General features: G+C 50.0%; 1 protein-coding gene across 1 annotated transcript in view; it reads left to right on the forward strand.

Moving 5' to 3' along the window:
- The window catches only part of CDH22 (cadherin 22), a 70,842-nt gene that overhangs the window by 23,696 nt on the left and 34,837 nt on the right, over window positions 1–12,309 (forward strand). Inside the window, exon 4 of the mRNA XM_061208630.1 lies at window positions 9,364–9,531. Within this exon, the coding sequence (XP_061064613.1) occupies window positions 9,364–9,531 (168 nt within the window). The remainder of the gene's footprint in view (window positions 1–9,363; window positions 9,532–12,309) is intronic.

Here is a 12,309-nt window from a genome sequence, read left to right on the forward strand (position 1 = left end):
CGCACCGTCCCCCACGTCACTCGCTCTGAGGCTAGAACCTGAGTACATCTCCGAGGGGCCTCGTGAGAGTGGCAGGGAGAACAGATAGATGAAGTGGTTCGCTCAAGGTCCCACAGCTGGGAGCGGCTGCCGATGACAAGGGCAGTGCTCTCACTGTCCCAGGGACAGGAGAAGGCAGGGGATGAGACATCAGACACCACAGAATGTTTATCAGATGCCATCATGGGGCTCGCAGTCCAGTGGGGGCAGGGGGACAGGCATCTGTGTGGGCAATTAGGATGCAAGTTTCTTGGAGGCGGGAGCAGCCATCTCCAAAGCATAAGAAAGTGTTGGCCAGACCGAGATTCAGAGAAGGGCATTCCAGGCAGAGGGCATGGTGCAGGCAAAACTGGGAGGAAGAGAACAGCCTGACGCATGGGGGGAATTGTAAGCATCTCAGGACTGGAGAAGAGGCTTGTTGAGAGGTAATGTAGAGAGGCTGGCAGGGGCCTGACTGCCCCGTCTGAAGCGGGCTGAAGCACTTATTTTATTCTAAGGGTAGTGGGGTGGGAGGGTGTTTGATGGATTTGGGTTTGGGGTTTTTGTGTGTGTTTGTTTTGTTTAGGGGGAGGGATTGAGGATTCCAGTCTATAATTGCATTCTCTTACACATGATATCCGCATTATTTTTTTCTCCTTGTGAAACTAATACGTTTTAGAAAACATTCAAACATTAAAGAAATGTTTTTTAAAAGAGACGAAGGAAGGAAGGAAGAAAGGGCTTCCCACCCTCATCCCCAGTAATTGCAACCCCATAGGTAGCCACTTGGTATATATATCCTATGAGACCTTGAACTCATTCACTTGAAAAATATTGAGGTTTTTTTTTTTTAAATAGATAATACATTTCAAGTTTCAAAATTCAAAAAGTCCAAATTTGTATTTAGTGGAAATTCTTCACCCCCTCTAGTCCCCCAGCCACCCAATCTGTATCCCCAAGGCAACCAATGTAATTTTCTTGTGTATCTTTCCAGAGCTATTCTATGCATGTACAAGAAAATAGGTACATGTATTTGGGTTTGTTTTTACACAAATGGTAGCTATAAACACACACTATACACACTGCTTGCCTTTTTCACTTAACAATACATCTTGAAGATTATTCCATATCAGTACATAAAGAGCTTCATCATTCTTTTATTTAACAGCTGTTGTGGATACACTAAAATTTATTTCACCAATCCCCTATTGATGGACACTTACACTGTTTCCAATCTTTTTCTATGACGAACAGTGTTACAGTGCATAACCTCATATATATATCATTTTGTGCTTGTGTGAATGTATCTGCAAGATTATTTTCAGGAAGTGGAAAAGCTGGGTCAAAGAGCGTAGTGCGTTTGGAATCTGGATAGATAATGAGGAAATGTACCAGATTACACTCCTGAAGACCCGATTACGAGAGAGCCTATTTCCCTTCCCCCTCACCAACACTGTGGATTCACTGATGACTTTTAAGCAGGGAAGTGACGTGCTCAGGTTTTCATTTTAACAAGATCCCTCGGGCTGCCACTGTATAGCATGGCTCAGAGGCAGGAACTGAATTCAGGGAGACCCAGGAGCCTGGAGTGCCCAGCAGAGAGCCCCGAAAGACAAAAGCCAAAGCCTGCACCCTTTCTCAGCACCCACCCAGACCCCTTAACCTGCTTCATCCAGTTAGGGAGCCAGAGATGATACGGGATTGGTAGAGAGGGTTAGTTGAGATACTGAGGAGGGAGAATGAGGGATGACAGTGAGATTCTGCAAAGGGCAAACCTTGGAGGCCTGGATGAATGTACGGGACTATATTCAGGGAGGAATCTGGGGGTTCCTAACTTTGGAACCTAGGATGGGAAGGGGCACCACCTACAGAAACAGAAGGAGGAACGTGGATTAAGAAAACTGTCTAGGGGGGCTTCCCTGGTGGCACAGTGGTTAAGAATCCGCCTGCCAATGCAGGGGACACAGGTTCGAGCCCTGGTCCGGGAAGATCCCACATGCCGCGGAGCAACTAAGCCCGCGTGCCACAACTACTGGGCCTGCGCTCTAGAGCCTGCGAGCCACAACTACTGAGCCTGGGAGCCACAACTACTGAAGCCCATATGCCTAGAGCCCGTGCTCCGCAACAAGAGAAGCCACCTCAATGAGAAGCCCGCACACCACAACAAAGAGCAGCCCCCACTCGCCGCAACTAGAGAAAGCCCGTGTGCAGCAATGAAGACCCAACGCAGCCAAAAATAAATAAATAAATTTATAAAAAAAAAAGAAAACTGTCTAGGGACAGAGGAGTTACTGAATGTGTTCCAGGATCTGATATAGAGCCAATTAATTCAATTTTAACTATATTGGCTTTAAGATGAGAGAAGAGGAGGAAAGAAACATCTAGAATGGGCCTCCTGAAATATGGGCCTAAAGCTCCAAGAATGGTTGAGGCTCTTTAAGCTTTGGTTTCCCCATGTACACAACAGAGATAATAATACTCATCTCACATGATTGTTGTGAGGATCAAATGGGGCAGTTCATTCATTCATTCAACAACTCTTTATTGAGTCCTGTACATGCCCAGCTCTGCTCTAGGCTCTAGGAAGGCAGCAGCAGGGAAACCCAACACCCTACCCTCATGGAGCTTTTATTTAAGTAGGAAATACAGAAAATAAACACATAAACATACAACATAATGTGGAGTAGCAATGAGTGCTAGGAAGACACATAAACAGGGTAAGAGAGTAGACTTAGATGAAGAAATCAGGACAGGCCTTTCTGGGGAGGTGACGTTGGGACTGAGTCCTGAATGAAGTGAGGGTGTGAGCCACTTCGTATCTAGGAGAGATACTGACATGCTCAGTGCAATACCTGGTACCTAAACGTAAACCAGGGGGATGATGGGGATAATGATGATGATGATGATGATGATGATGAAGCCTTCATCCATTCAACCTGAGGAGGTGAGGTCCTTAGAGTTGATCAGCTTTAAGGTGGGGAGGAAAAGACAGAACACAGAAATAAGGGAAGGGCCAGGACTCAGTCTGGGAGGTGGCAGGGGTGGGCAGATGAAGCATCAGACTCCAGAGTGAGGAGGACGGCCAGGTTCTAAGAAAGAACATCCCCCACTGCAGAGAGTCGGGAGGAGGGTAGCAAGTGCGAGGCCATGGAGCCTGGGAGGGCAGAAACAGTTCTCAAGAAGCCAGAAAGTGGGCACCAGGCAAGGCAAGTGAAGAAACACAAACAGGGTCCTTGTTTCTAGGGTCCTTCAACTTTCTCTGTTTGGAAGGGTCTTTGTAGACATTGCCCAGGAAGGACCCGATTTTTCCTCCCCTTTCCTTCGGCCCCATGGTAGGAGCCACCCTGATGCCATTTCCAGCCCCAGCTCCATTTCCCCAGCCAGGAATATTCCGCTCATGCGGGTCTATATTTAGCAGCTGCTGCGAGGTACAGTCTGTTCTCGCTGTGCAGATAGCAGGGAGCAGGGAGCAGAGCCGGAACGGGGCCTGTGAGGAAGGTGTGAGGGAAGGGAGGAGGCGGGGCGCCATGAGGCTCGTGCCAGAGGAAGAATTAACTTGTGTGTTTTAAAGGCCAGGCCTGCCCGTAGACCCCCCAACAGGGAAAACAGGGATGGCATTTGCGGGCTAATGAGGCGTCACTTGGGCTCCAGGGCCCCTTCTGCAGCGTTTGGAGGGGACGGCGGGGGCGGGGAGGACAACAGCTGGAACTGGGGGCGACCGGTGAGGACAAGGCTGTGGGGAGCCGGGGCCAGGCTCTCATTACCAGCCCCCGCTCACCACCACCCCAGCAAGAATAGAAAGCCTCTCTCTCTCAGAGACTTCAAGATAGCTGCTGAAAATTCTCAATTGAGCCAGAGATGTTTGCTTTCCTGGGAGGGAATGAAACTAACCTTTGTAAGTGCCACATCCTGATCAGGATGATGTACTAGATCTGGTTTCTGCCTTCATGGTGCTTTTGATCCAACAGAGAAGCCAAATACAAAGAGACAACTACACCCAGGCTGCGAGAGGCGGGCAGAGGGTCTATGGTTGTAGGTCAGTAAGTCAAAATGTTTATCGAACACCTACTATATGCCGGACCCTATAGATAAGATGATGGATGGACAAGACCAACATGAATCTCAGCCCTTGTGGAACTGATTTATGAGGTCCTCAACCCAGGACTTGAGGAGGGGGAATCATCAAGGCATCTCCAAAATGTGGGGCCTGCTGCTGGAAGCTTTGTCTCATTTAACCCTCTTAACAGCCCTTCCAACTGGGTATCCCCATTTGAAAGAATAGGAAACTGAGGCTCAGAGAGAGTTAGGAACTTGCCCGAGGACAGATAACGTATAAATGGTGGAAAGAAGGCTTGAACCCATACCTGTCTGACTCCAAAGTCCTTCAAAATCCCAAAGTGCCTCTTATATGACTGACCCTGTGTAGCCCTGGCACATAGTAGGCCCTCAGTAAGGGTCGAATAAATGGGTCAGTGAATGAATTTTCAGAGCCAGATGGTTTAAGAACAACTTCATCAGCTGATTTGGGAATTTTCCCCCAGGCCCCCCAGGAGGGCACCAGCCTCCAATACGCTTTTCCCAGCATCAGGAGTGGGAAGTGGAACAGAGTAGATAGCAAAATATGCCTTCAGTTCCTCGCATCCCTGAACTGGCCTCTTAGTAAAGTGACTGTGCCACTCTTCCCATCAAGTGGGAGAGGAGGCGTCTATTTCCCTGCCCTTTGAATCTGGGCCGCCTCATGACTTGCTTTGGGCCAATAGAATGTAGCAGAAGTGATGTTCTGCAAATTCCCAGATTAGGCCTTAAGAGACCTTGCAGCTTTCACTCTTCTCTCCTGGAACATGGGCCTGAGACTACCATATAAGGAAGCCAGCCCAGCTCACTGGAGGATGAGAGAAGGTCTGGCCAATAGCCAGGGTCAACTGCCAGGCATGTACATGAGGCTATCTTGGACCTTCCAGCCAGATGACCCTGCAGCGAAACACAGCTGTGTGAGTGAGCCCCAAAGAGGGGCGGCCTGGGGAGCTCGATTTCTCTGTTAACCTATCTACCGCTATATGACAAGCCGTCCCCAAACATGGTGGCTTAAACAGCACCGATTTATTATGTGTCACAATTCTGTGGGATGGATGGGCAGTTCTTTTGCGGGGGTCACTCCCATGGCAACAGTCAGCTGGCAGGTCAGCTAGGACAGCTGGTATGGCTGGGCCTACCACGTGGCTTTTCATCTTGGCCTTCTTCACAGCACAGTGGTCTCAGGGTTCCAAGAGGACAAGCCCCAGTGCACAAGGGCTTATCAAGCCTCTGCTTTTGTCACACTCGCTAATGTCCCATTAGCCAAAGCAAGTCGCACGGCCAAGGCCAGAGTCAGTGTGGGAGGGGATGACCCAAGGATGTGGATCCCAGCAGGCGTAGTTCATCAGGAGCTATTACCATAGCAACCTATCACTGGGTGTGACTCCTGGAACAGGGTCCAGAGGCAGCATGGCCTCAGGGTACCAACCTCCTATTTACCCAGAGATGGCATCTAATCACACACTCAATACGGCTTCATGACCTGTTTCCAGGTAAGAAGACTTCAGTGTCCCCAGTTCCCCTGGAGCTGGAAGTGACAGGGCAGCAAGGAGGCCGGCCACATAAGTATGGCTCCTCACCCACAGGGGTACACCTCAGCCAGACCCCTGCTCCGAGCCCCACTCAGAGTGAGGGTCGCTGAGCTTTTGGTCCACAAGCTCATAGATGTACAGTGGCCCCGATCCCATCACCAGCCTCCGCATCAGTGAGATCCTAGGTGTAAATGACATGCACAAAGCTTAGCACGTAGTAAGTGTTCAACTGGCCCGCACCCCTCCTGCCTTTCTGCCTGGCTCACACCGGGAGCCCTCTACCACGTCTCTGGCCCGGTGATCACTCCCCCATCAGTCCATCTGTCTGCCCTCTCCTTCCTCCCTCCCACCCTCTTTCTCCACCCCTTGCTGTCCGTCTGCCTCTCTGGTGTCCCTGAGAAGCTCTGTTCACGCTGCCCTTGCTGTTCTTCGTCTTGCTTTCTCCCCCTCTTTCTCTCTCTCTGTTTCTCTCCAGGTCTCTGTCTCTCTGTGGATCTGTGTCTTACTGCCTCCTCCTGCGTGTGTGTATTTCTCTCTGGCTTTACTGCTCCCCTCTTTCCTTCTCTCTTTTTCTGTCTCTGTGGGTCTCCCTTTCCCTCTCCTCCCCTCCTTTCCCTTCCTCTTTGCCTCTGAGCGCGTGGCTCTCTGTCTCTTTCCCCTCTAACGCTCACTAGATTGCCCTCTGTCTGTCTTTCTTCTCTCTCTCTTCTTCCCTCTCTGCCACCTTCATCCTTCTTCCTCTCCTCTCTTTTCCCTTTCTGCTCTTTCTCTCCTTCCAGCCCCCCAGGGGAGAGGACATGACAGGCCCACCTTCCCAGTACAGCCCCTGCTGTCCAGGACTGCAAACACTCAACTAAGAGACCAGCCAAGGCCTTGGGCCCCATCCTCATCCCTAGAAGGGCATCCCTCTGACAATCCCAGTGTTGAGGTGCAGCACCAGGGAGAAGGGACAAAGGGGCCTGCTGCGTGATTGGAAGCATGTCTTGCCTGATTAGGACTGAGACGAGCACGGGGGCTATCTCATGAGCTGAGACAGGACCACATAAACAGCATTGCTCTGTCAGAGGCCTGGGCTCTCCCCTTGTACCTGGTGGGGGGGGGGAGGGGGGATACCAGGCGGTCTGGGCGGGGACTCTCCGTCCTTACAGTGGTCCGGCAGAGCAGTCCACAGCATGGACTCTGGCCCCAGAGTGCCTGCTGGAATCCTGACTGTGCGCTTTCTACATGTGTGACCTTGGGCCAGTACCTAACCTCTCTGTGCCTCCATCTCCTCATCTGTAAACTGGGTATAATCACAGCACCTTCCTCCTAGGGGTGTTGAGAAGATCAAATGAGGCAGTTCATTCAGATGCACATCAGTGTCAGTAATTGTTGTTATTGTCACATGCAATCCTCATGAGATGAAACTCTGAACCAGTGGTTCTCAACCGATTTTGTCCCCAGGGACCATTTGACAGTGTCTGGAACTAGGGTTGGGCAGGGAGGGTGCTGCTACCAGCATCTAGTGGATGGAATTATCCTGCCCAAAATGTCCATGGTGCCAAGTTGGAGAATCTTGTTCTTTAGGGAGGTATTGTGATTGTCCCATTTTACAGATAAGGAAACTGAGGTTCAGAGAGGTGAAAGGATTTGCTCAAGATCACATGGTCAACAAACGGCAGATCTGGGATTTATCCCAAGTTCATCTGCTTCCAAGTCTCCCCTGCCCTTGGAAAGACCAGTCCCGGCTGAGGAGGGGTCAAGAGGGAGCTTACTGAGGAGTCTTGAAGGCTCCTGATAGAGAGTCTGTATGACCCCTGATTAGACAGACTACACTTTCCATATCTCCATGGGATCCCTCAAAAGCAGGGTCACCCCCTAGGTGCCCACCCCTGGCTCCCCCAGCTACACACACACACACACATACACACACGCACACACACACTCCAGCCTCTCCTCCCATTCCGTTGCCTTTATTGGCATCTAGGGGCTGTCTGGGGACATCAGGAGTGAGAGATTGGGTATTATGGGGCACATCATGGGGCTGCTGGTGCGTGACTCCACCTGGCGCTCAGGCCCTGGGCACCACCTGTCACCACCTGGTGCTCGCAGGTTGGAGTGGGTCGCGGGGTGGGGGGTGGGAGGGGGAGGCTCTGAATGGCTCATCCACTTCCCCCTCCCCCCTGGTCTCCCACTGGCAGGGAGACAAGAAGCCCAGCCTTCCCCTGCACGGAATCAATCTTGTGGCCACCCCGACTCCTGCCGCCCCTCCCCCTGCTTCCATTAACAGCTTGCAGGATTGTCTGATCAGCGATTAGCTGGTGCCTGGACAGAGAATCTAGGGCCAGGCCTGAGAGGAAGGGGCTGGGACCCCCAGGGCAGGGGGATGATTTAATCGTGGAGGGGTGTGCGGGGGGGGAATAAGTGCAGTAGCTATGCGTGTGCGAGTGACCTCATGTGTGTTACGTATGTAGTACGTAAGTGTGTGAGACATATCAGTGTTTGTGTGCATGTAAGTGTGACTCCATAGTGAGTGTGTCTGAGGGTGGGTGTGAGTCCAGTTCATTTTGTTAAACACTCACTGAGCTGCCACTCCGGGCCTGGCTCTGGGCTGAGCGCCACTGACCCAGAGACAAATCAGACACGGGCCAGGCTCCTGCAGAGAGTTATTGCAGGTTCCCCGTCACATGGGGAAACCGAAGCCCCACAAGTGGGATCGGTAGCCCAGGGGGGTCACACAGCGCCTGGTGTTCTAGTCCCTACGCCTCTTTTTAGTAAACCCAATAGTCTATATTCTACTGCGTTTGTGTTGCGTGTGAGTGTGTGTTTGAGAGTGTGTGTTAGTATGTGTGTATATAAATGTGTGTGTATGTGTACAAGTGTGTGGGAGGGTGTGTTTCAAAGTGTGTATGTGTGAATCTGATAGTTGTGTGTATATGTATGTGTGAAAGAGTAGTGTGTGTGTGTGTGTGTGTGTGTAGCACAGAATCTGTGTGAGTTATCTGTGAGCATACCTATATAAGCACGTGTGTGTGTGTGTGTGTGTGTGTAGCATAGAATCTGTGTGAGTTATCTGTGAGCATATCTATAGAAGCACGTGTGTGTGTGTGTAGCATAGAATCTGTGTGTTATCTGTGAGCATACCTATATAAGCACGTGTGTGTGTGTGTGTGTGTGTGTGTAGCATAGAATCTGTGTGAGTTATCTGTGAGCATATCTATAGAAGCACGTGTGTGTGAGTGTATGTGTGTGTGTAGCATAGAATCTGTTTGAGTTATCTGTGAGTATATCTATATAAGCACGTGTGTGTGTGTGTGTATAAATTGTGTATGTGTACGAGTGTGTGGGAGGGTGTATTTTAAAGTGTGTATGTGTGAATCTGATAGTTGTGTGTATGTGTATGTGTGAAAGAGTAGTGTGTGTGTGTGTAGCATAGAATCTGTGTGAGTTATCTGTGAGCATATCTATAGAAGCACGTGTGTGTGTGTGTGTGTGTGTGTGTGTGTGTGTGTGTAGCATAGAATCTGAGTTATCTGTGAGCATATCTATAGAAGCACGTGTGTGTGTGTGGGGGGGTGTGTGTGTCTGTGTGTCTTGGCTGCTGGGCCCCACACCTGCACAGTGGCCATATCCGTGTCTTCTGCATCAGCCGCTCCCCTCCTGAACTTGAACGAGCCCAGCCTCTGCCTGGGGAGGGGTCTCCATATCAGCTGGCAGCTGGCAGGGGGGCATCCCTGGCCTCACCCTCCCTCATCCACAGGCGTGATCCGGACAGCCGTGCCTGACCTTGACCGCGAGAGCCAGGAGCGCTACGAGGTGGTGATCCAGGCCACCGACATGGCGGGCCAGCTGGGCGGCCTCTCCGGCTCCACAACCGTCACCATCGTGGTCACCGACGTCAACGACAACCCGCCCCGGTTCCCGCAGAGTGAGTGAGGCCTTCCCAGAGGGAGGAGGCAGATCCGTGTGTCTGTCTGATCATCCCTCCAAGCCACCCACTGACCCCAAGCTGCCTTGTAGGCTTCCCGCCATAGAGGGACTCCCCCATCTGTCTGTGTCCATCCATCCAAGTCACGCACTTACCCCCTGCCCCCCTCTCCAACCACGCTTCTTGCAGGGGATGGCCTCAAAGTTGTCTGATTTTCCATACATCCAAGTAACGCGGTTACCTTCCCACCCCTCACCTTGGTTCCTGCCAAGAGTGAGCCCCTGTCTGTCCACCCACCCCTACTGGCCCTTGCACACACCCCTGTCCTGCTTACTGTGTGTGTGATCTGCTACTGACCCAAACTTGCAAAGGGACATTGGAGGTGGGAGGACAGATACAAGGATATCTTAGGGATATAGACAGAGGCTGCAGCCATGCCCAAGCCGAGTGACACCTATAATTGTGCATGGAGGTGCCAAGGTCTGGAGTGACAGGTCTTACCCTTTTCCTCTGAGCCTGGAGGGCAGGATTCCGTGCTCCTGAATTAGGAGGCCTTTCCACTCTCTGTCTCCCCAGGCACAACAGGGTGGAGACGGCTTCTCTGACTCAGTCCCCCACCTCCCCATCAGCCCAGCCAGCCCCTCTGTCCCAGGTTCAGGCTGAGCCGCGCGGGAGAAGCGCCAAAGCTGGCAGAGACTAAATGCGGTGGGGAGCTGGGCTGATTCCTATCGGGCGAGTCATTACTTGAGGTCTGCTGCTCTCACATTAGGCCCCGCCACAGGGGACTGACCCCCGAGAAATAAGGGAATCCAATCCCTTAGCTGAGAGCACATCGCAGCCTAAGCGCCTCAGTCCAGACGCATAGCGGGGTGGGCAGAGCCCGCCAGCCAGCTCCACGTCGTTGCTAGGGAGCCTGGTACCGCAGTCGCCCCCAGCCACTCCTCCAGCCCAGCCCCACTCACCAATGGGAAGCTTCAAAGCACCGTGTGGAGGGGCGGGGACCACCCAGTCTTCTGCCCAGTTGTGTGATGCTCTGTGCCAGCCCTGAGCCGGAAGGGGTAGAGCAGCGCAGAGGGGCCAGGGTCCCCCAGAAGACTGCTGTTTATTCATTCATGTACTCCTTCTTTCTTTCTTTATTGTGAAATACACACACAAACAGAAGTATGTAAAATAGAAATGTCCAGTTCGACAAATAATTACAAAGCAAACACTCCTGTAACCACCAACCAGGACCCTAGAAGCCCCCAAAAGCCCTTTCTTTTTTTTTTTCCCCATCCAGCTATTCCTTTATTTTATTTTTTTATTTTTTTGACATCTTTATTGGAGTATAATTGCTTTACAATGGTGTGTTAGTTTCTGCTGTATCACAAAGTGAATCAGCTATACCTATACATATATCCTCACATCCCCTCCCTCTTGTGTTTCCCTCTCACCTTCCCTAACCTACCCCTCTAGGTGGTCGCAAAGCACCGAGCTGATCTCGCTGTGCTACGCGGCTGCTTCCCACTAGCTCTCTATTTTACATTTGGTAGTGTGTATATGTCCATGCCACTCTCAAGCCCTTTCTTGATCATAACTTCTCCCCCCAAACCCTCCTCCGGAGTTAACTTCCATCTGCTTTTGTGATCACCTCCTTGCTTTTCTTTTGTCTTTTCTTTTTTCTTGAAGTATAGTTGATGTATAATATTATATAAATCATAGGTGCACAATATGGTGATTTGCAATTTTTAAAGGTTATACTCCATTTATAGTTATTACAAATTATTTGCTATATTCCCGGTGTTGTACAATATATCCGTGTAGCTTACTTTAAACCTAATAATTTGTACCTCTTAATCCCCTCCTCCTATCTTGCCCCTTCCTCCTTCCCTCTCCCCCCTGGTAACCACTGGTTTGTTCTCTATATCTGTGAGTCTGCTCCTTTTTTGTTATATTCACTAGTTCGTTATATTTTTTAGATTCCACATATAAGCGATATCATACAGTATTTTTCTTTTTCTGTCTGACTTATTTCACTTAGCATAATGCCCTGTAAGTCCATCCATGTTGCTGCAAATGGCAAAATTTCATTCTTTTTTATGGCTGAGTAGTATTTCATTGTGTATATATATATACCACATCTTCTTTATCCATTCCTTTAGGGTTGATTCACCCATGTAGGCATCGCCTAACATTATAGTTTAATTTCATGTTTTTTAACCTTATCTAAATGGAGCCACACAATACAAATGATTTGTGTCTTGCTTTTTTGTCTCTCAAAATTATGTTTGTGAATTCACATGTTGTTGCTTGTAGCTATAATTTATTCATTTTCACTGCTGTATAGTATTCCATGATTTATCTATTCTCCTGTCAGTGGACATTTGGGTTGTTTCCAGTTTGAGGCTATTATGGAGGATACTGCTTTGAACATTGTTGCATGTGCCCTAGTGCCATTTTGCATACATTTCTCTAGTGTACAGAGGAGCAGAATAAACTCATCTTCAATTTTACTAAATAAAGCCAAATTGTTTTCCCCCACGAAGAAAGGCATGTGTCCATCGTACCATATCCTCACCATCAGTTGGTACTGTCAGATTCTTTCATTTGTGTTAATCTGGTGAGTGTATACTAGTATCTCATGCTGCTTTTCATTCATTCACTCACTAGTCACTCACACATTTCATTTATGTGACAGCCTGGTGTTCTGCTAGGCACCGTGAATGCCTGATGAATAAGGGATGTGGTCCCTGCCTTGCAGGAGCTCACACCCCTGAGGGAGGGAGGGGGAGAGAGAGA

Source organism: Eubalaena glacialis, chromosome 13 (assembly GCF_028564815.1).
Source record: "Eubalaena glacialis isolate mEubGla1 chromosome 13, mEubGla1.1.hap2.+ XY, whole genome shotgun sequence".
Taxonomy (NCBI): Eukaryota; Metazoa; Chordata; class Mammalia; order Artiodactyla; family Balaenidae; genus Eubalaena; species Eubalaena glacialis.